Genomic DNA, 26754 nt, shown 5'->3' on the forward strand with positions numbered 1-26754 from the left:
TTAGGTTCTTGGAAGCCTAAGCCTGGTACCTGCTCCTGGTGACCCTCGGATCTTTAACCGACCAGGCTGTCTTTAGGAAACCGCTAAAAACCTGGCTATTCTGCAACTAGAGGTAATTGTAAAGGTAGATGGCCACCATTAGCGCTGGGACACTTGTGCTGAGTAGCCGTGCACTCTTTAAATGGGCTCATTCATTCATTAATTCATCTAGTTAATATTGAGCATTTAATCTTTGAATTAAAGGGTGGGTAAAACTGCTTAATTGAAACCTGTCTGGTAATTATGGACAATCGATTGTTGCTAGCAGAACCGAGGCGGCATGAGCTGATTTAGTCACTAGAAAATCCAATTAGGCTCCCGTATAGGATCATGGAGGTGTTTGCCGCTCTTGAGAGAGAACCTCTTCTAACATGGGGTCTGATCAAAGTAGTGGACAGGAGAAGTATCCCTCTCAGGTTAATCAAGAGTATCCTCCCGAGTCTGATTCCTGTACCCAGATGTGTAAAATGGGATCTTATAGAGGTACTACTGCTTTTGGCTTAGACAATCTCCATGGTGGGAGTTAACCATCGATCTCCCTACTGAGGCCACTACTTGTGTGGTTGTTAATACTGCTGAAAGTTATATGAAACTTAAAAAGATGCTTGGGGTCTAAAATTAACGATTGGATTAACATGGTCTGAAGAATGGGCTGGATTGGGAAAGATACTAAAATATTTGCAGAAGATTGCGTGATTATATATTTTAATAAGCCTGGGATGGCTACTCGTGTATTGGCTGCCATGGGTTTGTCTAAAATCAGCAAATCCTCACCTATCGCGGCCCTTCCACGATAGGTGAAGTTTTGTTTACTGACCAGAGGTGGTGTGTCCTACCAGTTTTCAGCCAGTATGTCATCATTGATAATTCTCAAGGGTGAGTCCCCTTGAGCCTTTTTCTGTAAAGACACCCAACAAATTTGAACCTCTCAATGCCCTGGATCTCTTTGATTAATTTAGACCACAAGACGCATGCTTGGAAGCGTGCCAGGTCTTTACCATTACTAGTAGTTGTCGCACCATCATATCAAAAGAATTAGAACTCATTAGCTGGAACATTGCAGGCTTAGGAGGCAAGATGAAGGACATTTACTGGCTCAACTTCATTAGGAGTTTTAGTGTGATCTCTTTAAAGGAGACATGGGCCTCATCACATTTCCCACCCAGTCGCTCCTTAGTTAATTTTTTTTTTAAGAACAGATTTTATTAAGCGATTGCATTACAGTTGCTGAGCCCTGACCTCCAGGTACGTCAGCCAGGCGGGTGTATCACAATAACAACATCACAATCCGTTTTGTTTTACTGTTAAACTAAGAACATGCTACTCCTACTTTCAAACCTATACTATCCCCCCACCCTCCTCTCCCCCCCTAACCCCCTGCCCCCTCCTCCCGGTTCCCGCCCCCCCCCCCCCATAGCTCCTTAGTTAATTTTGATACATTTTTATAATGGTAATACTACCTCGCATAATGTGGGTAACATTGATGTTTTGGGCTCATTCATAAGAAAGCTTGACCAGAGGAGAAGTATAGTTGCTAATATAATTCTGGCTGGGGATTGTAATGCAACTCAAAATTTAGAGCCCCGCTCTAACGTATGGGTTAGTCCTCCCTTTTGGGAAAAGTAAAAGCTTTGTGTAGTATAACCCTAACCCACCAGGGTTACCCCTTGGTGGTATCGCTCATCACTTGTCATATATAATGGAACAGCACTGAATTTTTGCATGGTTGTATTGGTGATTTTGTATGTGATATCCTCAATGATGCTATTTTTATGGTAGTTTGTACAATCTGGAATTCAAGGTTGTATAGTTTATCATAGCTGGTGATTTTAGTTTCTGTAAGATTTTTTTGTTTTACTGTTCAGTCCACTTGTCTGATTTATTGTCAAGAAATGTGTATAATTCTGTGTATAGGGTCTCATTTGTGATACATTGTCAACCATCACCCCCTCTTACTGATGTTCTTCAGTGAAATATCAATCCCACTCCTTTTCTCCCTCCATCCACCCCGCAGGGTCAGGCATCTATGTGAATTTTTTATTTTTTTTATTTTGGGCATCTCATTCAATTATTCCAATTTATATTCTTTTACTGTTCTCTGACTTTCCTCAAAGCTTAATGGCCAACAAGCTTGGTATGCTCTTCAGTGCATTTGACTGTTAATGAAAATGTCATACTAATACAAAGCCCTTAAAGGAGTTGGCTCTGACAATGAAACACTATTGTACACAATCAATAATAGCGGAAAAATTGTTTACCTCTAATCTGCAGGCCTTGTGTAAAAATCTCCACAAAATTGACTTTTCTCCTTCAGAGAATGATAACATCAGTTCATTTGAATCAGTTCTGTTTGTGCTGTGTTTTTTATGAATAGTCAATATTGTATTGTTGAGGCATAAAATCCAATAGGTTTGTTTTTTCCCCCAGATATTCTTTGAGTACTTCTAATGCTTCAGTTGCTGCTCTACTCTGTGCACTTTATCCTCATTTTCCCGTGCACAGCACAGACAACAGGTACGTTTTAAATCAAATAATACTATACATTGGCGTAAATAATATTTCTTTACGGCACATATATAAGCATATCAAATAATGTATAATGAGTGTGTCTGATTAATGTTCTATAGCAATGGGCATTAGATGTTTTCAGTACATTTAATTAGTGAGCCACAGTTTTGTAGCTGTTCCCCTTATTCAGATAGCTATCTAACTGTAGATTCCTCACCTTTCAATTCTCATCAGGCATCAGACTGGATCTGGAAGATCTTCAACAGTGCCTCTGTGCACCGCCAGGTGGCACTGATCGCTCCGCACTGACTTCGCTTTGGTCTTGCTGACATCTGTTTCATTATTTCTGCACCAACAGATGTGGATCCAGAGCTACCCCTCGCCTCTTGAAGACTTTTTCTTGTTTCAAATTTACAAAATCCAGTGTGCAAGTGTATTATGTCACCTCTCAAATCCAAAGGATTTAAACCCAGTGGGGAATGTCGCAAACAGATATCTAGGACTGACCAACGTGGGGTTTGCCTGTGGTGTCGAGGATCAGATCATGACTCCAAGACCTCCAGTAATTGTGCCTTAATGCACCCCAAGACCATTTGGGTTTGAAAAGCTAAGCCCTTTACGGTGAAGCACTTCAGGAGCCCCCACTGGGATCGGTTGAGGTCAAAAGGTAGGTCCCGCTCCTAAGGTCGTTCTCGTGACTGGTCTTCTTCATGCTCCAAGTCCTCACAGAAATTGAAAAAGAAGCACAAGAAATCCAAGCGGGAATCTGCCCTGTACTTATTGACTCAAACCTTGAGTAAATGGGCAAGGGCGTCATAGTGCCTCCAGGTGATGCTCCCGAAGTCGGTCCATTTCAGAATCCATTCCACACTGGATTATCTGGGTCCATCGGCAATCCTGCAGCAAATGGAGAAATGTTGCTACACTATGCTGCGTCTTTTTGGCACATTAACAACTCCCTCTGGCTTTGTCTTCAAGCCCAAAGAAGCCCAGGGGCCTCCCATCAGGGCTTCTGCCATCGGGTCCACTGTCAGTGGTAGTTGTGCCCTTTGGATCCACCCATGGGTCCAACTTTGGTACAAGTTACCTCCCTGGCTCCACGACCTGCACCGGACTGCGATATGCCGGTGCCATCGACTCCAGATGACAACAGCCAACCAGTATAGTGTCCAATGCAGAGACAGTGGTACCTTGACCAAGGCTGCATGCTACATTGTCTGAACAGCAGCCCCTGTACCACCGTTCTAATTTGGACATAGAGCCTTCACCTTCCGGTAAGGCTCAGGTCCTTCATGACCTTTTTGGCAAGGATTTAGACAATGGGGGTATGATGTTGAGGGGGTGATTGCCCAACCATACTTGGAGGATAAGTGGTACAGAAATCTACAGAATGCCAGTGTTCTGGATGTCTCCCCAGGCACTGGTCAAGTTTCTCTACCAGGACCTGCCACTGAAGAGGGTGTCTCCATCGCTGTGATTTTGCAAAGGCTGGCAAAGGCCCTTGATCTCCACCTTCCCACTCGGGAGGTCAAAATAAATGTCCTGACAGAGGTGTTCTAACGTGACCAGATGAGTTCCTATCCTCTTTTACCATTTAATTAGGCCCTTACAGAAACACACCTGGGCCAACCCTTGTTGAGGTCCACCTGTGCATCGCCATATTGTCAGACTTCATCATCGTGCTCTAAGAAACTCCGCCGTTCTCTCCCAGCACCCCACTCCTGAAAGCCTTGTGTTATGGGCTTCCGTCACTAGAGTGAACCCAGAGTCTTTTCCCTTTACTCCCCTTGACAGGGAATTGAAGAGAATTGAAACCTTCTCCAAGAGGGTTTTCTCCTCCACAAGTTTGTTCCTTTGTTCAGTGAACGGCAGGGGCCTCTTAGGCTGTTACTCTCATGCATTATGGGTAATCCTTTCCCCGGCCAAGAAGGATGGCCGCAATGCAGCCAAGTTCACCATCTACTTCAGACTGGACACCACAGGCTCCCTCTGGAGGGCTATTGGTTCTGACGTGGTTGTCCAAAGACAAGCTTGGATGCGGTCCACCAGCTTTTCGGGAGACATTCAGGCCAGATTTAAGAATATGCTATTCTGTGACACCCCATTGTTTAATGATACATTGGATTTGTCTCTGGAGTGCTTCAAGGGTTGCAGGGTCCTCCAGCATGCTTTTTGGGTATTTCTTCCACACACTTCGCATCAGCAGTTTCAACCCAATACCTCCAGCAGCCTTATAGGGTGCGTCAATCACCACAGCCTTTAAGTTGTCTGCATTGCCCCTCGAAGAGGGCAAATGGGACTGCGGGCAGCCCTGTCTGCCACTGCCCCTGATGGCAGCAGGATTCAACACTTTCTGTCAAGGTGGCAGGAGATAATATCAGACAAGTGGGTCCTACAACTTGTTCAGCAGGGTACAGGATTGCCGTTCCTTGAAAACTCACAGCACTTTCCACCGACTTTAGAATGGCTAACAAAGGACCATCTGTATCGCTTCTGTTTATATGTTTACCCCTTCTCCGTTTGTTATGCCGTAGTAGGACTTACATTTAGTCTTCACATTCTTCATATGTGCGCTCTTCTCTTTGGCTTCTTTCTCTCAAGAGAGTATTTCTTGTTGCAATAACTTCCAGCTTGACATGTGAGCGAGTTATAGGCTCTGTCAACCGGCCTTACACCACTTTCTACCTATAACAGCTGGTTCCCTGGGCTTGAGCACCCTTCTTTCCAAAGGTAGTGACTCCCTTTAATTGTTTTTAAGAACATCACTCTTCTGCCCTTCTTTGCTCCACCTCACACTTCTGCAAAGAATGAAAGGCTCTACCGGTTTGGTCAGAAAAGAGAACTCTGCTTCAACATCAATTTTACCAGAGACTATGTAGAGTGGCATACTGATCTTAATCTGCTATGCACTGGCCAAGAAACATCCTTCTGAGGGCCTGCATGCTCCCTCTACCAGAGTCAAGGCTGCTACCACTGCCATTACTTGCGGGGGGCTGCAAGAAGGATCCTTTTCCCGCTTAGTTGAGACTCTATCTAATTGCAGATTCCTCACCAACCCTTCTGCCTTCCTATTCTGTGAACTTGTCTCTTTTCCCAATTTAGGAATCTGCACAGTAGTTGCGACTGATCTGATTAGCTCCACATCTCAGCATGACAATCTCAAGAAGGTAACTTATATCAGCACACATGGGTGGTGTCTATATATGGCTGGGCATGTCACTACCAACGAGGAGAGAGGTTAGTGCATTGTCAGTGGCACCACCTGCTGCCATGCAGAGGTACTGCTGAAGATTTTCTGGAACCAGTTTGATGCCTGGAGGAGTATTCAAAAGGTGAGAAAGTTATGGTTAGATAGTCTCTACCAGAAAGAGTGTTACCAAAAGTAAATATCTTGTTCTTCTTTTTCCTTTTTGAAAGGATTTTTGATTTATTGTATTATTTTCACAATTTGGTGTCTAGTGGTCCAACTACTAGATAGAAGAGTCATAATGCACTGGTGTTCGATGTATAAGATGCAGCGGATGGGGAGAGGATTTAACCTTACGGTTAGAGCGGTCGACCTCGAAGCTGGAGAACCAGGTTCGAGTCTCCGCAAGGACGCTCAACAGCCTGTGATTCTGGGCAAATCACTTAATCTCCCGGGCCTAACAAAAATTAATTTGTCCATGTATAACAAAACTGGTGCTCATGTAAAGTGCTCTGATACCCGATGTCTCAGGTCTAGTTTGCGCTATATAAAACTCTAGAATATTTTATTTTTTTAAAGGCATAGGAAGCACGAAAATGACAAGCCTGATCAATGTACGTTTCCTCCCATTAGCAGAATAGCGCTGCCAGTTATTTAGCCTCTTCATCTCCCACATTGCCTTTCTCCCTTTGATGGCTTATGTCTGCTAAATGGAGATTGTTTTAAGTTTGGTTCAAGGGTGTTAGTGTTTGCATTCTACCTGCTTTGTGCTTAGTGCAACCAGTTCGCACAGTTGCGCTCAGTGTTCTAATGGCTAATCTGTGAAGACTTTGTTTGTGTATGTTACTTCTCAACCTGTGCATCATGTCCTCCTCTTTGCTTAGTAGAATTGTTATTTTTTCCAAGTTCTTTGATCGTTATCATCTGATTTTCTTCCGCAATGATATAACTTCCTATGTTCAGTATCTCTCTCACCTAGATCATTGCTGACTGCTTGAGGGGTGTCTCCACTCTTGACTTTGTTTCTGCAGATTATTTGAGTGGCACTTCTTGCATCTGTTAAGAGACCTGGCACCAAAGCTGGTTGCCCTTTAATTTATCTGCTTCTTATTGTGGTTAGGATGCTTGTGGGCTTTCTCGGCCCGGATTTGCAAACAACTTGTGCTATTGCATGATTAGCCAGTCCAATTGACAAGTAACTTGTGTGTTTGCTTTGTATTTTATTGCATGTTGTCATATGATTGTTAACAGTTGAAGTATATTGCTAGGTACCACCAAATAGCCAGATGAATTCCCAGTTTTTGCTCTTGTTGGAGGTTGACATGGTATTGAGGTTCATGTTCCACCATAATTGCACTATTTTGAGATGATGAACCTGTGCTGCGTTTCATCCCCTTTGCAGGTAGGTTTCTTTAGGTCCTTTATAGAGAAAGAGACCTCCTTAATTGGATGGCTATCTTCTCCCTTTCCTTGTATTTTTTTTTACCAGACTGTCTTTTCTAGCGTTTAATATATTTATAGTCTCATCTAAAGTGCACTTATCACTAGACGGTATCTTGGCACTAGTTGCTGGGAATAGACCCACCACCTAGTTCATGTCACTCTACCTCACCCCTTCTAGGCCATGCTTTGTTTTCCCCTCCTCTTCTCAGAGAAATGTTTTGTCTGTTTCAAAAAGGAATACTGGGCATTTTAAAGTAACACAACTGAATCCACCTTGCAAAAACTTGGGGTCCCACAGCCTGCTGTTTAAATGGCTGTAATGATAGATTATAAAGCCTTATCTTCCTCCGAGTGATGTAGAGGCTGTGGGGAGCAAATTGGAATCTACTAAGAAACGTCCTACTTTGTCCCTGCATGTCCCTTTCTCTGTAATCGTCTGCTGCATATTTTAGATCTCTACCCTATCAACGCTTTCCTGAGGAAGTACAAATTCAATATGCTCATGCTAGACCAAGTCCTGTCCGCCCGTGATCCCACAAACTGTATGGTGACTTTGGGCCTGTAGGCCACTTATATTGTAGCATGTGTTGCTGTGGAGTCATATGCTCTGCATACCCCTGCAATCTAGTGTTGGTCTCGGATGTTTGCAACTTCTTTTTCTTCAAAGAATTCTCTTGAGTCACAATGTGTATGGTGACTCCTTATGTGGGCACAGAGCATGGGTGCTGCTCTAATTTGGATTGTTTTTCCGACATCTAGTTCGGACATTTCAATTGAAGCCCCAGAATCCAGACACCCTTTGACGCTTTCTTCCACCATTCCCTGTTGTATTTTGACACTAATCAGAACAGAAAGCAACATACTACTGCTGACTCGCTTCCAGGAGCTCCATTACACAGAGTATTGACAGGGTTTTCACCTCTGTGCTAGTGGCCATGAGCCCTTGTCGGGACGGGGCAGTGAACAGCCGGAGACCAGGTCTGCTGTTATAAGGCTTTATTCCCCTGTATTTACTTTTTCCATACAAGGGCCTTTGTTTGTACAGTTCTTTAGAGGGGTCCGTCTTCCTTGACTTCCCGCGTGGTATAACAGTCCTTTTCTTATCAAGGGCAGTTGATGTTTCCTCTTCTCGGGTAGGGGTAGGAGTCTCTGTATGTGGTTTTCTACCGTCTTCGGATCTGGTCTCGTCCTCCGGGCTTTCCCTCGCGAGTGGGAGAAAAGGACAAACAGGGAAGGGGTCAGTTGTTGTTGGTCAATATAATGGATGATTCCCAAGGGACCGGGAGTGAAGGAGTACACCCAAAACAAAATAGTGCTTTCTAAACATGCACTTTAGTGAAGAATTGGTGGTGGGTGCGCCTAAAGCAAAATAGGGGGGGGGGAGAGAGAGAAGGAACAAAGATGTTGCGATAATTTGAGGTTTGCACGGTTATGTTGGTCCGAAACGCCGCGACTCTACTGGCGCGCTCTCCCGCCTTCCCAACACCCTTGACAGCCGCTCCCGTACCTGTAGAAGCCACGCACCCCTTGGTACGTGGCTCGGGGATTCGCCTGGTCGTTGGCCTCCTGGCTCGCCTTCCGTTGCTCCTTCTTCCGCAGTGGTTCCCGTCTTCGTCCTCTCCGATTCCGACCGTTCCTCCGAACTCCGAAATGCCACCTCTTCCGTAGTCTCCTCCTCCGTGTTCCTCGCGCTGGTTGCATGCCACACCTCCTTCGGGGTTTCCGGATATTTGTCCAGTGAGAGCGCCATGACGTTGCTGGAAGGCGGGGCTTCATGCAGACTCGGAATCGGGTTAAAGGGGCCGTGGTTCTTCTCGTGGGGAGGCGCCATCTCCCAGTCGTCCAGGCTTTCTCTCCAATCTTCCTGATGGGGAGAAAACAGAGGGACTAAAGGGGAAGATGCAGACCACCAGTCATTCGAGCCCGTAGAGATATCGCGTGTCGGGACCCCCTTGTTACAGCCCTGAAGCCACTACTTGATGTTTTCGTCTTCAAGAATGCACAGACTGTGATGGAATTGTCTATATTTCAACACTGCTCTCGCTGTAACGTGCAATACCTCTAGTCAGACCACCACCACATGTGTAATATGTGTTTTTCGCCTTAGCATGCAACCAGTGTGAGGCCTGCCAAGTGTTAAGGACCAAAAAGACTGTGCCACAGAGGGAGACATGCTGGCCACATCATAAGATGTACTACGGACACTCAACGGAGGACACCCCTGATGTCTGAGGAAGAAACTCTGGGCGCCGAGGATTTTTCGAGGAAGCCGAGCCTTCCGATATTCCGGCCCTTCAACTGTTTCTGTAGGTCTTCTCTTCCAGTACTGACAAAGAGCTGGAACAATTCCAACTCGACATCAAGGAAATCATGCACACGGACAACACTGCGGGCTGTGAGTATGGTAGACACTCATATCAAACCCACCAAAGTCTCTCGAGGTGAAGCGTACCACCACCCTTAAGGGGCTAAGGCCATTTGCCCCTCGAAGGCAACCCTGCACTCTGGGCACCACAGGGGTCTGGCAAAGGTCACATTGATACAAAGCCCACAGAGCTGGCAGCACCTACATCCACGGGCTCCCAACATTCCCGACCACCGGTCAAAACTCAAGGCCTGATTATGAGTTTGGCGTAAGGGATACTTGGTCTCAAACGTGACGGATATCCCATCAGCCGTATTATAAGTTCTATTGGATATATTGGGATTGTAATACGGTGGACGGGATATCCATCACGTTTCTGATGGAGTAACCCTGTCCTCCAAACTCGTAATCTGGCCTAAGATTTGAGCCTACTCTGCACAGATGAACCATGCAGGCGTCAAACTCCAGCAGGCCCCACGACGATACAGGCACTGAAAGCCCTTTTGGAGCGGACAACACCTTTGGCAGCAAAACACCAGGAGCCCAGACTTACCAAGGTGCCGAGCCTGCTGACCTCGAAGGTGTATCTTCTGAGAACTTTATCTTCGACATCGAGAACAAGTGGCTCAGAAAGCTCCCAAAATTCTCAGCATCCAATGCTCGAGTGGCTCCAAACAGAGCTCAATGTCTAACAAAAGCGACTGTACATACATACTCAGATTGGAAAGACTGCTACTAAGCCACCGCCCAAGGTAGTCAACACCTTTCCACCTAGGAGGAAGCCGACGTTTGAAGAGGACTTAGCTACAAGTCCAAGAACCGCTTCCAAGCATAATAAGAGGCACAAGGGCACCAGCCTCTTTGCCATTACCACTTCTCCTTCACCTCCACTGCCTCTTCATCTTTCTCTTCGTCTTCCACCTCCTCCTCCTCCCTCCCCTGCTACCTTCAAACTCACTACCAGAGGCATACACACTTGTGGGTTCACCACAATCCTTTTGAGGACTACGTATCCCCTACAAGAAGGATGAGCCGTGTGACATAGCTGGGGAGCGAAGTGGGGGAAACCAATGGAATGATTATTCTTCAGATCCTCCTGGATACCCTGACCCAGATCTGTATTCCTCCAGACCCTCCTCACAAGGTAATACAACCTCATACCACGAGGTAACATAACAGCCAGCCCATTACCATAAAGTGGACCACTATGTAGTTCAGGAGGAGGACGACGACTTAGTCGAGATCCTCTCTCTAAGACAGAGCCTACTATCCAGTTTTTACCCCTATTAATAGCTATGCTAAACCAGCTACAGAGTCCTTTAAAGATTGGTCAAAGCCATTGTAGTAACCCATAGGGTACATTGGAAGTACAAGGCCTCACCTTCTGACCCACCATAAATCAGGGGACATGTTGCATTGCACACCTTAGTCGTCCACTCTGCACGTAAGCATGCAAGCTCTCAAGGGACAGCGGACGTCCTACCTTAGAAAGGAGAGTAAAAAGCTGGACTAAGCAGGCAAGAGGGTAGCCACAGGGACATCTAACCACTGGCACATTGCTAATTCTGTTGACTTACTGGTAAGATATGTTGTAGCCCAATGGAATAAATGTGGGAATTACTTCAACAACTGCCACATGAATACAGGCAAAGGGGAGAGAAATTGGTCATGTAGGTGACTATATGTTGCGCCCTAGATGCAGTAGACACAGCAGCATGAGGAGTGAATACAAGTATCCTCATTCGCCGACAGGCATAGCTTCATATCTTGGGGTTTAAACCTGAGGTATAGCATCACCTACTTTGGTTCGTTTGTTTGGCCCACCGATCAATCACATTTTAGAGAAACTTAAAAAGGATACGGATACAGCTAAAGACATGAGACTTTCTAACCACTAGTCAAAGTGGGTTATTTCGCAGGCAGCAATACCATGCATGTTCTAAGACCACCACCACAGATGTGAACTCTTACCAAAGGCAGCACCAACTCTTTCAGCTTTAAACCTCTACAGGTTACACATGAGGTGGATATAGAGGTACCGGCAGCTGAGAGTGGGCATCGATTAGGTTGTCTGGCACAGTGGGCCTTTTGAAGATTGTGTGACCACAAAGGACACCGTTCCCCTCTGTCTAAGGAACCGGTATCCCCTTTAATTTAGAGTTATTCTGATGTTCTTGGTTCAGGTAGGACTCACTTGAGCACATTTAATATTTGTCGTATCGTTATTTACCTTTCTTTACTCACATTATATAGGAGAATAGGCCCCCTAGAATGAATTGGGACAGAATGAATTGGGATCCCTGGCCCTGAAGAATGCCCTAGACCCATTTGGTCTTTGTAGAAGGGCAGAAAAATGTTGGAGTAATTTTTATGGCGGAGATGGTCATTGCTCTCCCATGGCCGCCTCATACCTTTTTAACCTTACCTAACGTAGCCACTAATAAAAGCAAATAGCCGGAATACTTTAAGATAGTTTTAGTGACCTGGATCCCTTCACTGTCCAGTAGCCTTTATCTAAGAACTCCTTCTGTGTTCAGTCCAATAGGAGGTTGAGTCCACCCTGGAGGTACTATCTTTCCAGGGTGGGGAGAGGTTGCTGATGATGAAGCATGACACAATATTGTGTGTGAGGCTTCCATAAAGAGGACCCTTTCCGTCCTTTGCTTTCTCCCTTTTCAGCACTCGCACATGCTACCCGGGATCATCCAAGTATGACAAACTGATTGTTTATGTTTAGGTATAATCAAAAATTGTGCTCTCTACCTGCAGCTGCCATATTTCTTCTGTTTACAGTCTATTTTCGGCTGCTTACCTTCTCCTCTCTCTGGTGTGTTTGAAATAACAAAGTAACAGCCATAGGAGATTCCGGTAAGGGAACCTCCACCACTTAAACACATTGACTACCTACAACTCCCACCCAACCACGTAACACCTGTTGGGAGGAGAATCATTGGTTTCTTGCCAAAATGGAAAGAGAACACCTCAGACAAATGGGTTCCAGCCATAGTTCAACACAGTTACAGTCTAGAGTTTCACTCATATCCTCAGAACACCTCAGTGAGGACCACTTACACCTAGAGGAAGAAGTGCAAGCCCTCCTACAAAAAGTGTCCCCTCACAAACCCAAGGGAAGGCGGGTTTACTCCATTTACTTTCTCATCCCCAAAAACAATGGACCCCTCAGACATATTCTTGATCTCAATCGTCCCAACCGATACATAGTGCTGGAACACTTCCACATGAAACCCCTTCAGGATGTCATACCTTTCCTGCAGCAAGGAGTCTTCATGACAGCACTGGACCAGAAGCATGCACATTTTCATTTCCTCATCCACCATGACCATAGACACTACCTGCTGTTCATGGTAAGTGATCGGCATTACCAATTCAAGGTCTTACTGGTTAGTGTAACCAGTGTTCATCATTCTTTGCAGTGGTGGAACAGCAACCCTGTTGTGGGGCAAACCTTTCAAAGACCCTTTAATGCAGGTCACTATCACCACAGATGTATCACAAACAGGGTGAAGGGCACATCTCAATCTCTGAGCAGTACAATAATTATGTATCCACAAACAGAAGCGTTACCACATCAACTATTTCAAACACCTAGCAATTGAACTTGCCCTTAATTCCTTTCTATCTCAGATACAAGGCAAGAAAGTGCTTGTCCAGAAACACAACATGACACCAGTGTGCTACCTGCACAAGCAAGGAGACCCCTCTCGCTCCGCCTTTCTGTTCTTGCTCAGACAATCTGGATTTGGGCTCTTCATCAGCGCAGCCACTTTACAGTAAAATCAAAAAGGTCTGTCTGCTACTGTATCCACTGAACCCTGCAGTGAAGGACATCATATGCTAACTCCTTCACCTACAATAATCGGAGTTTGCATACACCGCAAGCTCTAGTTGTCCAAACAATTTTACAGAACCTATTTCAAGCATCTGCTCCATGTTCACGCTAGCCACCTCTTTAACAGAGGGCTGCTTTACAGTCTACGCAGGGCATGTGTATCTACACTACAGCAACACATGCTACAAACTGAAAATGTTACCCTGTAAGCATCTGTTTGTAGTGTGTAGTGCTATATATTCATGTGCGCCTACTTCCTCCCTGGAAGCATGTGGCTCTGGCTGCAGATCTTACTTACTATTTTATACTCCCTTACTTACAAATGCATATGTACACCAGCTTCTCCTACCACTTTATAGCAATCTCACCTGCTGGACTAAATCTATCTAAAATGGAATTGATCCCCATGCACTGTGCACACATAAGAATTAAGTGTCCTATACATCGTGACTGGAGAGAACTCTTTGAAGAAAAACAAGTTGCAAACGTCTGAGCCCAACACTAGGTGGCAAAAGAAGCCAAAGCATGTGAATCTACAGCACTATGCAGCTCAAACGAATACTTACAGGGTAAGTAACATTTTTCTTTCACATCCTCATCCCGAAGACCCATAGGCGCTACAGATGCACAGCAGGCCAGAATCATTTTCAGTTTGCGTTATTTCCTTTTGATCTCATCAATGCCCTTCGGATGTTCACAAAAGTCATGACCGTGATTGCAGTGCACCTGTGAAGGTCAGGGATTCCAGTCTTCCCCCTACCTCGACAGGCTGTCTGTTGAAGGCAGGCTTGCCCCAGGCAATTGGCAGCCAACACCAGACAACAGTGAACCTTCTAACATCATTAAGGTTTACTATCAACTCCAGCTTCTCCTGGGTATTTTTCATATGGCTTCGGCTTTGTGCTTTTGTTTATGGGCCTTCACAAGCCATTGTACAAGGAGTGCTACTGCTCCACATCGGTCTTATTTTTAGGATCATTTATGTTCTAATCTTTCCATATCAGAGGTACCATTTCCAGGAAAGGAATTTTTCCCAGGATTGTTATTGAGTCCAATTCACTCTTTTAAATACTTGCACATACCTTTACCATACTGGTGTTCCTAAGGGTGGGCAGGCGTCCCATTTGACAGGGTTTGCTATGCTAAGATGACTTTTGGCCTCCATCACTATTTTATATTATCCACGGTACACATGGTTTAACAAGGAAAGTTCTGCCGGCCTCCTGCCAGAACTCCTCCTGTTGAGAGAAGTGGAAAGAAAACAGAAAGGAGGACTGTGCTGTCCTCATCTAATTTACTTAACTTACTTCGTGGGGAGTTAGGGGGGTGTAAAGATATCATAGTATCATACACTAACACCCAAAGATCCTCTTGCATTCTGCTTTGCCTTTGATCAGACTCCCGGCTCACAGGTGTCGGGGTGGCAGGATTAGAGACTCTCTCTCACATTTATCCTTCAAAGGTTTGTTCTTTGGGTCCTTGTGCTGCTGCCTATCTCCCCCATTACTGCACTACTTCTAGAGCCTGCTCACTCTAAACCAGTGGTTCCTAACCTTTTGACTTCTGTGAATCCCCGCTTAATCATTACTGGAATCCAGGGACCCTCACGGATTCATTTTTAGAATACAGGGACCACCCCACTTTTTTCATTTTTGAGTTCTGGGTACACCGCCGAGTATATATTGATTATTTGATCTGTAAAGAATATGGAAACAAGCATTTATTAAAAACGCAAATGGCTAAATATTTTATTTAATTCCCAAACAAATTTTACACACGTCAACATTTTTGTCTTAATGGGAAGCTTAGAAATGTTCTAAATTCAATCGAGGCCATCGATTGTCTCTGCTATATTCTGTTTGATGCACTTGTACTGCTCCCACAAATCAATCTGAGTATATCAATTAGATTTTGTGGCTCCAATTTCAAAATCCTTCACATTTACAGAACATTTGAAAGTTTTCAAATTTACATTTAGCTTCTTTATTTATATGCACTTTAGTAATCTAGTAATATCATTTTATGTTATAAGTAGTCGCAGACCCGAATAGCCATCACAGATCCCCCAATACCCCCCCCCCCCCCAACCCCCCCCCCCAGGGTCCCACAGTCTACAGGTCAAGAAGTACAGGGCTTCACACACTCTTTTTATTCTCTGGACTACTCTTATTCCTACCTACCCAATCAGTCTATTTTATTGCCCCGTCCTACCCTGAGAGCACATATTTGCACTCTGAAGCAATTATTGACAGACATAGAACAGTACGCTCCATGCAAGCAAGCAAATAGAATACGCTAAGCACAGCTACACCTTATCAAAACTCAGTTCTACTTGCTGACTCTTGTTTAGCCAATTCACCAGGTCCAGTGCTGGGCCATGCTCCACACCAGTCCCCCTTGAGAAACTTCTGTCTTACGACCTGGCACCTGGGGTAATCGCGAGGGGGCCTGTCCAGTGCTCCCCTGTTCGGTACCTCAGACAATTTCCCACTTGCAATGCACCATCAATAAAATAAAACACAACAGATCGGAAAGCCTAAAAGTCTAACATGCGTTCAGTGCAAAAATAGCCAAAGTGCAGGCAAAACAACAAGCAGCAATTGTCGCTTTAGTGGGCCAGATCATCCACTGATAATTCATTTCGAGCATTTCAAGTTAAAATCCATACATTACAGACACAATTTTATAAAAAAATTCTTTCTCTGCAAGCAGGAGCGGCCCGTGCAGTTAAGAGCGGTAGGGCCGGGTTGGGGGGGTTCGACAGACAACCATGAAGGAAAATTAAATAAATAATTTTCCCTCTTAATTCGAAATTAATGAACCGAGCCACCACCACCCCACCGCTCTTACCTGTACAAGCCGCGGCTGTCTACAAGTCAATGGAAAAATTAACACATGATAGAAACTATTACACCAACTAAGAGCAGGAGGCTGGATCTTCTCTTGAAAAACAATTTTAAAGACCTTGGAGTAGGGGAGCAGAGATATAGCCATATAAACACATTATGAGTGCACTACGATCTTCAATTCACGCTTCTTGCTGCGAGTTCTCATAATAAGGCTACTCTTACAATGGAGTGCAGAAAAACGTGCAATTGTGCTACACTAGATAAAATGGCTTTTAGGCAACAGAAATGCATGAAGCTTTGCAGACATGTTAAAGTTAATTGGCATTTTAAATGAACATAAAAATTACATTGAAATGTGTTCATATAGCTTATTCCATGTTAAGGCATACATATGTAACAGTAGGTTCATAATAAAGCACTGGTATCAAGACATGGAATATATGATTCTGCTTTCTCATCAGTTCGGCAAAGATGTGCTCCCTAATAGAAGTATAGATAGTGATTTCTAATGGTATTGCCTTGTCAACTGAAATAGCCTGGATACTAGCTGGCAGTGACCTTATCTTCTGTGCCTTCACAGAATTAAAATCCTTGCGTATCTTTTTCTTGCACAAATTGTCGAACGTTAGTGTCTCAACCTTGATTTTCAAGACTTGCCAGCTGGGTCTGTAACAGTTTTGAGTACTATGTTTGTTCTAAGCATACTTTAGCAGGGTGTAGATAGGTCTAAGAGAGGTAAGGGCTAGACATTGTATCTGAAAGAGACACGTTAGTGATATATTCCTTACCTTCGAATATCCCCAGGCGTCAGACTGGATCCGGAAAGTTTTGCATAGCAGTACCCCTTCGCGTCAGTAGGTGGCGTCATGCGGCTCTGCGTCCGTCGCTGGCGTCGTAAGCGCCGAGATGACATCACGGAGACTACTTGGTCGCCACCCTTGCGCGCTGACGTCCGTTCTTTCTCTTTCCGTGCCAGCAAGCGCAGATCCGGAGAGAGCACTTACCTTGGTCACTTTCTGAATACTCTTTTAAGACTTTTTGTCTCCCCTTTTTTCTCCTGGTGCTCATAGGGATGCCTTGCTTTAAGTCTTTTGGGGCCTGTCGCCGCAACAGCTCAGTGGCGGACCCCCATGATGTCTGCCTCTACTGCCTGGAGACCGAACATGACTCCCGGTCCTGCCGGGACTGTCGAGCCATGGCCCTGAAGGCTTTAAGGGAGCGGCGCCGGAAGCTGCTGGAGGTCCGGCACTCGTCCCAACGCTGCTCCAGGTCCAGGGACCATTCCCGGGACCGCTCGCGGGGCCGTAGTCGTCGCTCCTCGGGCTCCAAGTCTTCGCCCTCGGATTCCGGTAAGCGACGACATAAAAAGAAGTCGAAGAAGCGTGTTTGCTCTCCGACGTCCCCCCGTCGGGCCTCGGATGCGGACGAGGGGGACAGGGGTTCTGTCCCTGTGGCTCCTTTGGAGCCTGGGAGTCCCACGGTCTACCCGCCTTACCCGTGTCCGTCTGCGACTCCCGAACAGGTGCAAGAGTCTCTTGCCACCATGGACCGCCTTTTTAGGCCTCGGGGTCTCTCCGGCGCGCCTTCGGGCCCCGCGGTCCCGTGTCCAGATCCTGTTGGCCCGTCTGCGCTGCCGGCGAATCCAGCTTCGGCGCCACAGGATCCCACGCTGTTGGCTCCGGCCCCGGCGCCGCGAGGTCCGGCGCTGCCTGCTCCGGCCCCAGTGCCGCCCTCGGCTCCGCCTCAGGCGCTGCAGTGGGTGTCGTTCGTTCCACCCTTGCCCCAGTTCCAGGACCATTTTGTTCCTGCCTGGGATCCGCATTGCGAGACGGCGCCGGCCTGGCCCCGGCCAGTGGCGTTTCCGAAAGCCGTTTGTCCCCTCTCCTGCTCCAGCTCTGCCACTGCAACCACTTCCTCCTGCAACGGAGGTGGAGGATGACTGGGAGGGGTCCGAGGACCCTCTTGCCCGTCAATGTGACTCCGAGCAGGACTGGGTGGACGATCTGGAGGACGCCGGCGTCCTCAATGTCTCTTCTGACCCGGGGTTTGCCTCTCCCCCACCTCTGATGGAGGAGGGCGCTTCCTACACGATGGTGCTTCGTCGGGCTGCTGAGGTCCTCAACCTTGATCTTCCTACGGTAGCTCTCAAAACTATTCTCCTTACTGAGGTGCTCCAGACGGCGTCGACTTCGTAGGAGGCACTGCTTCCCTTCAATGATGCCCTCACCAAAGTCCTGTTGGGCACTTGGTCGCGGCCGGCCACAGGGACCCCAGTGGATAAGAACGTCACCAGGCGTCACCGCCCAGCGCCTGGTGACCCCGCATTTCTGACCACTCATCCCACGCCTGAGAGTCTGGTCATCCAGGCCTCGACGTCGCAGAGTGCCTTTCCCACGGCTCCACCGGATAAGGACTCTAAGAAGCTGGAGCAGTTTGGTAAGCGGTTGTTCTCGACGGCCAGCTTGGGGAGCGGTCAATGAACACCGCCTATTTTTTGGGCCGCTATTCCCATTCGGTGTGGGACACGGTTGCTCAGGTGTTGCCTCAGTGTCATGATGAGGTCCATGCTGTGCTTTCCCAGGCGGTTGCTGAGGGTAAGGATGCGGCCAAGTTCGCCATTCGGTGTGGTTTGGACATCACTGACTCGTTGGGCAGGGTGATTTCTACGACTGTGGCACTGCGTCGCCACACTTAGTTGCGGTCCACTGGGTTCTCGCCTGACGTCCAGAGCTCGCTCATGGACATGCCCTTTGATGGTACTCGTCTGTTTGGCGATAAGGCTGACAGTGCGCTGGAGCGCTTTAAGGACTCGTGGTCCACGGCCAAGTCCTTGGGTCTTTCCACTAACAGCCCGGCCTCTCCTGGGTTTCGTTCCTTTCATGGCCAAGGCAGGGGCGCCCAGGCACGTTCCTTCAACAAACCTGTGCAGAACCAGCCTCAGCGCAGATGCGGCTTCCGCAGGGGCAGCTCGGGGAATCAGACTGGGGGGCAGTCCACCTCCGCCCCCGCTGCTTTTACCTCCAAACCTTCCTAATCCAAGCTTTGTGGAGCACCCCATGCCAGTGGGTGGCAGGATCCGCCACCACCTCCACCACTGGCGCGATATCACATCGGACAAGTGGGTGTTGCAGATCATCCACAGGGGTTATTCTTTTCCCCTTCAGTCCTCCCCTCCCGCCATGCCACCTCAGTGTCACTGCATGTCGGGGATCACTTGCTGTTTCTCCAGCAGGAAGTTACGGCACTCTTGGCCAAGGGGGCCATCGAGCGCATTCCTGGGCCAGAAGTAGTACGTGGTTGTTATTCCCACTACTTTCTGGTCCCCAAGAAGGACAAAGGGGGCCTGCAAAGATCTTGGATCTCAGGAACATCAATCGCTTCCTCTGGAAGGAGAAGTTCAAGATGTTGACTCTGGCTCAGGTCTTGGCTGCCCTCGACCCTGGAGACTGGATGATAGCTTTGGACTTGCAGGACGTGTATTTTCACATCCCTGTCCTGCCGGCCCACCGGCGTTACCTGCGGTTCACGGTAGGCCGCGAGCATTTTCAGTTTGTGTTGCTCCCCTTCGGCCTTACCAGCGCCCCTCGGGTGTTCACAAAAGTGATGGCGGTGGTCGCAGCTCATCTGCGCAGGTCAGGGGTGTCAGTCTTCCCCTACCTCGACGACTGGTTGTTGAAGGCGGGCTCGCCCCAGACAGTCGTCACCCACCTTCAGACTACGACCGACCTCCTGCATTTGCTGGTGTTCTCCATCAACGTGCCGAAGTCTCACCTGAGTCCCTCTCAGAAGCTCCCCTTCAGAGCGGGTCTGGATTCGACGCAGTTTCGGGTTTATCCTCCCGAGCTGCGGGTCCGGGATATTCAGGCTATGATTCTGATCTTTCAGCCTCTGTCCAGGGTTTGTCAGGATGACCCTCCGGCTCCTCGGCCTGATAGCCTCCTGCATCCTGCTAGTGCAACATGCCAGATGGCATATGCAGGCTCTGCAGTGGGACCTGAAGTTCCAGTTGGCGCAGCATCAGGGCAACCTGTCCGATCATGTCCAGATCTCAGAGGGCACTGCACGACAATTGCAGTGGTGGCTCACAAATCGCGATTGGGTCAATGGCAGAGCCCTCTCCCTTCCCCAACCGGAGCACACAGTAGTGACGGATGCGTCCCTCCTTGGATGGGGAGGCCGCTTGGGAGAGGCGGAGATCAGAGGCCTCTGGTCTCCGGCGGAGGCCCGGCTCCACATCAACCTTTTGGTGCTTCGGTCGATCCATCTTGCACTGAAGGCATTCCTTCCCTCTGTCCGGGGAAGTGTGGTGCAGGTGTTCACGGACAACACCACCACCATGTGGTATTGCAACAAACAGGGCGGGTGGGGTCCTGGACCCTATGTCAGGAGGCTCTGAGGTTCTGGACATGGCTCGAACATCAAGTTTGTTCAACACCTGGCAGGTTCTCTGAACGCCAGGGCGGACAAACTCAGCCGCCGGTGCTTGATGGATCACGAATGGCGTGTGAACTCGGACGTGGAGCAAGGTCTCTTTCAGCAGTGGCAAGAGCCTTGGTTAGATCTATTCGCCACCAAAGAGAACGCGCAATGTCATCAGTTCTGCGCGTTGGAATTTCCAAGGCGGCACTCGCTAGGCGACGCTTTTTGTTGCGAGTGGAGTTGCGGTCTGTTGTACGCCTTTCCGCCTATACCGCTTCTGCCCAGAGTGCTGAAGAAGATTCGGCGCGACAGGGCCCAAGTCATCCTTGTGGCTCTGGATTGGGCAGGAAGATACTGGTATCCCGAGCTACTCAGCATGGCGATCGATCCCCCGATCCGGCTGCCTCTTCGGGAGGATCTTCTGTCGCAGCAGCAGGGGACGGTCCTCCACCCAAACCTGTCCAGTCTCCACCTCCATGAGTGGAGATTGAGCGGAGACTGTTGACAGCTTTCGATCTTCCTCCCGAAGTCCCTCCACTAAAACGGTATATGCCTGCAGATGGAACAAGATTGTGGCATGGTGCACAGCTAAGTCTGTGGATCCCCTTTCTGCCCCTCTTTCTGAAGTCCTTCTGTTCCTTCTTTCCTTGGCCCAGCAGGGCTCTGCTCTGGGCACTATTAAAGGTTATCTTTCGGCCATCCCCGCCTTTTTACGGCTTCCAGATTAGCCTTCTCTTTTTAAGTCCCTGGTTGTTAACCGTTTCCTGAAGGGCACGTTTCCTCCGGTGCCGTTCATAATGCCTCAGTGGGACTTAAACCTTGTCTTGACATATCTGATGTGCGCTCCCTTCGAGCACCTTCATACCTGTCCTTTCCGTCTTCTTACTCTCAAGACTGCTTTCCTGGTAGCTATCACCACTGCCAGAAGAGTGAGTGAGCTCCAGGCTCTTTCTTCTATACCTCCTTTCCTTTCTGTTCATCCGGACAAGGTGGTTTTGAGGACCCGTCCTTCTTGTTTGCCAAAGGTTGTCACGCCCTTCCACATCGGGCATACCATCTCTTTGCCTACCTTATTTCCGCCTCCGCATCCTTCAAGGGAGGAGGAGAGGCTCCACCGTCTGGACCCAAAACGTGCGCTCGCCTTCTATCTGAAGCGTACACAGCAGTACGGGTGGATGACCAGCTCTTTGTTGGCTACGTGGGCACCAAAAAAGGTCGGGCTGTGCACAAACGGACCATCTCACGGTGGGTTGTTCTGTGTATCAAGGCATGTTACTCCTTGGCTAAGAAGGAGCCTCCTGTGGGGCTGCATGCCCGTCGACCAAGGCAACAGCAGCCACTACTGCCTTGGGACGTGGCGTTCCCTTGCAGTACATTTGTCAGGCGGCTACGTGGGCCTTGTTGCACACGTTTACCAAGCATTACTTCCTTGACAGTCAGGTCCGGAGAGACGGCTTCTTTGGCCCTTCTGTCCTCTGTGACTTTCTGGTGTAATCTTGTTCGCAGACCCTCCGCCGGGGTTGGCATTGCTGGGGTACCTATTCTAAGGTAAGGAATCTATCACTAACGTGTCTATTTCAGATGCACAAGTTACTACTTGTGTAACGATATATCTGTAAGAGACATTAGTTAGTGATAGATTCCTTACTGCCCCACCCATCCTCTCCGTTCTGCGACCTGAATCTAGGGTTAAGGTCATCCCCCTTTCAGGGCCCTAGTTTCATGGCACCAGTGGTTAGTTTCTTCCATTGCTCTGCGTTCCTGGCACGGAAAGTCATGTACAGAACTGACGTCAGCGCGCATGGGTGGCGCCTAAGTAGTCTCCGTGACGTCATCTCGGCGCTTACGACGCCAGCGACGGACGCGGAGCCGCATGACGCCACCTACTGACGCGCAGGGGTACTGCTAAGCAAAACTTTCCAGATCCATTCTGACCCCTGGAGATATTCTAAGGTAAGGAATCTATCACTAACTAATGTCTCTTACAGATATATCGTTACACAAGTAGTAACTTGGGCTTCATCTCTAAGATGCTCAGCCATGGGTTGGCTCTCCCCGTATCTGAATCCGTCCATTGGGCCTTTATACTATTCATCATATACTTCCCACATTTAGTTTTCAGCATGCCTATCTGCATCCCACTCTAGCATGTCTTAGTTATTTAATGTGCCCTACACCTATGCCTTTTCAATGCTGAATTGTTTCTATGTTGGAACATGTTCTAATTCAAAGCTGCACTCCTTGTAAGAAATCATGGCTGATGGCTTGTTTGACACTTCTTTATCAAATGTGTCCACTTCATGACCCCGTCAATTTGCACGTTTTTACTTCCTGGAGAATGTGCTATGTCTTGGACTTGAGATGACTTATTGATGATTGTTTGTGTGATCTGCCTCCCTGCTACAGCTGGAGGTGGCATTAGTTTACTACTCCAACTGCTAGTGCCCCCCGAATATGTTTCTCACTCTCCTTATACATCTCCACGTTCAACACGTTTGCAAGAAAGCAACTGAAAACTGTGCAGCTGTCACACATTCTGATTTAGCTGGAGTTCTTGAAGTGTGAGATCATTGTGCTCTTGGTGATCTCCTAACGTTTGGTACTGCCAAATTGTACACTCTACCTTTGGTAAATTTATATGTATCTTCCTTTTCATGTACATACTGGTGGACCTCTGGCATGGTCCTTGTTCTTCATGTTATAACATACATACTCTTACAGCTCCCATGCACAGATTTATGACAGCTTTAGGATTCTATTTGGCTACTTGTTAAAAACGTAAAAATATATTTATAGATCACCATGTCCAAACTAAGACTGTGCAAGAGTTTTTACTCCTAGTAAGTTGTAAATAAAAGGAGAGCTTCAGCTCTTTTCTTATTGGTTTTCTATGCTGTGTTATTTGGCAGTCTGTGGGCAGGCCTTTGTCGTGAAACTAATGGATTAAAAAGACACATTATCACATGAGAAGAAAGGGGGTGAGCAAAGAGGTAGAGCAGGACAATGTTAATTTAGTTTTATGAATTGCTCAACTTGCTGCCTCGAGTACAAATTAACTGTAAAGTTTTTCAGGAATACAATGCTAAAAGACACGAACATCTCAGATTTATGCCCCTGGTAAATTGTCTTAAATGGAATGTTCACTGACTTTTTTGACAGATCTGTGTTTTCTGTAAACAGGTATCACCTTCAGGCTTTAAGGCACCTCTATGTGCTGGCTGCAGAACCTAGGTTGTTGGTGCCAGTAGACGTGGATACAAACACCCCTTGTTATGTGCTATTGGAAGTTACCTATAAGGTATTGGTTCTTATTTTCAAGTGTGTTCTGCAAATAATAATCAGTCAAATGCAAAATGTTTTCTGGTGCAAGAGAGCTACTGCTAGGAGTCTTTATGACCAGCCAGTGAAAATAAGTGCGGCCCAATATTTCATGTTATTTGACACAAGATACAAGACCCAACCCTATATCACTACGTTGCACAGGTCAGATTGCATGCTATATCCAGGCTCTGGTGAAATTTAAATTATGTGGTGTAATTTGCATAGTTTCTGAACTTCGCAATTTGCTTGTTAAGTGAAGTCCCAAAAATTACAGAATTCTGCCATGACGTGTTATTTCATGCCATTTATATCAAAAGTTTATCACAAGCGTACAGGAATAACATGAGCGGCTACTGCTTGTGTTTTTTTTTTTTGCTATTTTTTTTTTTTTTTTACTTTGACTTGCATCCTTGTGATACGTTTCTCTCAATAATAATGCAGTAGATGATACATCTGCATTTGGACCAATTTTCCCCGATTAGTTTGCTTAATTATGCAAAAGTAAACTATACAAATTACACACCCCCAATTATTTCCACAGTGTAGCATACCGGACTTGTGAAAATGATACATAACACTTTAGGTTCCCTTATGGAATTGTGTTACAAGAGAACAGCACTGGGCAATACTCCCAAGGTCACGTTATTGTGGTTGAATTTCAGTGCACAAATGTAACCCCTTGTACTATGGATATGGTTCGATACCTTTCGTTATAACTATGGTGCATGAAAAAACAGCATTTAATTAACCATTCACCATGAGCCACTCAAGGCTTTGTTTGTTAATGAGTCATGTCCACTCCCCCTTCAACAATGGTCTAAACAGCATATTGTCCTTTGTGCCTCTGCATAATGCTGTCCATTACTTCATGGGAAATTCGGATGTGTAGAAAAGATCCACTGTTTTTATATTTTGGTGAACACTCTTCCATTATGGCAATTATTTTCTTATTTTAAAAAGTTTTTTAAATATATTTCCTATTTAGTTCCCAGTGGAGTCCTGTGAGAATTACAACCTCCCCCCTCTCAATTGCAAAAAAACCAAGATCAGATATCCCGTCTGATCTTTTGCAGTCATGTGCTCTGTAATCATCAATTTCCATTTTTCATTCTTTATATTTATTCTTATTTCTTTATTTACTTATTATTTTTGTCGATTATGTCTCTTAAACATTCCGCTATTTGACATACATTTTAAAGGAATATTCCCTTTTCAGAGAATTAGTCCTCTTCCTGAGAGACAAGGTAATATGCATTTTCTATAAAGTACAAATATATAAATGTTTTTTTTTAAATGTAGCATTTAATACTTTAAAAAAAAATGAAAAATGCACTGTCAAACCTATAACAGTTCCTTCGATCTGTCAGGCCTATAAACATCTGTTATCACATTTGCATTTTGCATCTGCATGATGTTTTCCAAAATGGTGGAATTCTGCTTTCTTATTTTTTTGAGGCTTCTACGTTTGATAAATGTAATTCCGTACTCTATGATGACCCTCATGGTTTTATCGATAAAATGAAAAAACAAAAAATATCGTCAAATAGCTTCCGCTCTCACATACCATTGCCATTATATTGATGCTTACTCTTCCTGTTTCTTCCTTTCCTGTTTAATGTTCATTGTTCTTAATGTTGTTATATATGAGAAAAAGTTCAAATATAGTTCTTCAATCCGTATGGATCAACTATATTTAAGAAATGAAACCAAAAAGCTTACCTTTACAATAATTTTTGTGTATATTGCCTCCTCTTCAGTGTTTTGATACGAGTATCCGTGATATTTGATGTTATTTCCCCTCAAAGTGTTTTACAGCCGAAGATCCTGAGTTTTTCTGTTATTAATTTGAATAGTATTCATTTCACCTTAGTTTCACTGGTCTTTCCCTCTTTCCTGTGTAGTAATATCCGCATGGACATTTTATTCCATGCGTCGTCTCTTGTGTCGCATGTTGCAGAATTCCTCAATTCAAAAAAGTTTTTTCACTGCATGAATGATTTAATATTCCTCATTTCATTTTGTATTGGGAAGTGAAAAAATGAAGAGATGAAATGTTCCTTTTTTTGTGTGCTCCTATATTTTTATTTTCCAGTCTCTTTACTTACCATCGCATTAATTAAATGATTACCCATATTTTTGCCATTTGTGTAGTCAGTGTGATGGGTTCATTTTTATTCTACAATCTTAGTAAATGCCATGCCATGCCAAGTGAAATACTAATGTTATACCGACTGAATTTAGTGCCGAGGCTGGAAGGAGTTCATAATTCAGCCTACATAAGAGTTTATGAAAGCTGAATATATTAGATGACAGGTTCTAATACTTTAATGTTTGTGTTTTATAGAAATCCCCTATATAGCTTGTTCAGCAAAACAGATTTATTTACTTATGAGTGCAGTGTTATGCCATCATGCAGGGTTGAGTAGATGAGACATATTTTGTCTATTTGCACATTGCTGGTCCCTCTTGTTCCTTTGACGTTTTGTTACATTGCTAATAAGAAAGATGAATGGTTCAAAATTTTAATTTTCAGTTCCGCCAATGACTTTTAACTCTCGGAATTGTCTAAACCAAATATTATTTCTGGCCTCTTTCTTCAAGAGAGTGGTTATTGTATTGAGATTTTCTACCACTTAGCAAACAATATTTCCTTTTTATTTCTGTAGTAAGAACCCTTTGCACACACTTTATGCCCATGCCAAGTACCTGCTATCTTCTTAAACAGTTCAATATATTCATTCACGTACACATACAAAATATGTTTGGTCAGTGT

At 46.0% G+C, this 26754-nt stretch overlaps 1 protein-coding gene across 1 annotated transcript in view; it reads left to right on the forward strand.

Moving 5' to 3' along the window:
• ANAPC1 (anaphase promoting complex subunit 1) overlaps window positions 1-26754 on the forward strand; it is a 771271-nt gene that overhangs the window by 591731 nt on the left and 152786 nt on the right. Inside the window, exons 38-39 of the mRNA XM_085611802.1 lie at window positions 2467-2553; window positions 23841-23958. Of these exons, the coding sequence (XP_085467928.1) occupies window positions 2467-2553; window positions 23841-23958 (205 nt within the window). The remainder of the gene's footprint in view (window positions 1-2466; window positions 2554-23840; window positions 23959-26754) is intronic.

The sequence above is a fragment of the Triturus cristatus genome, chromosome 6 (assembly GCF_964204655.1).
Source record: "Triturus cristatus chromosome 6, aTriCri1.1, whole genome shotgun sequence".
Classification (NCBI taxonomy): Eukaryota; Metazoa; Chordata; class Amphibia; order Caudata; family Salamandridae; genus Triturus; species Triturus cristatus.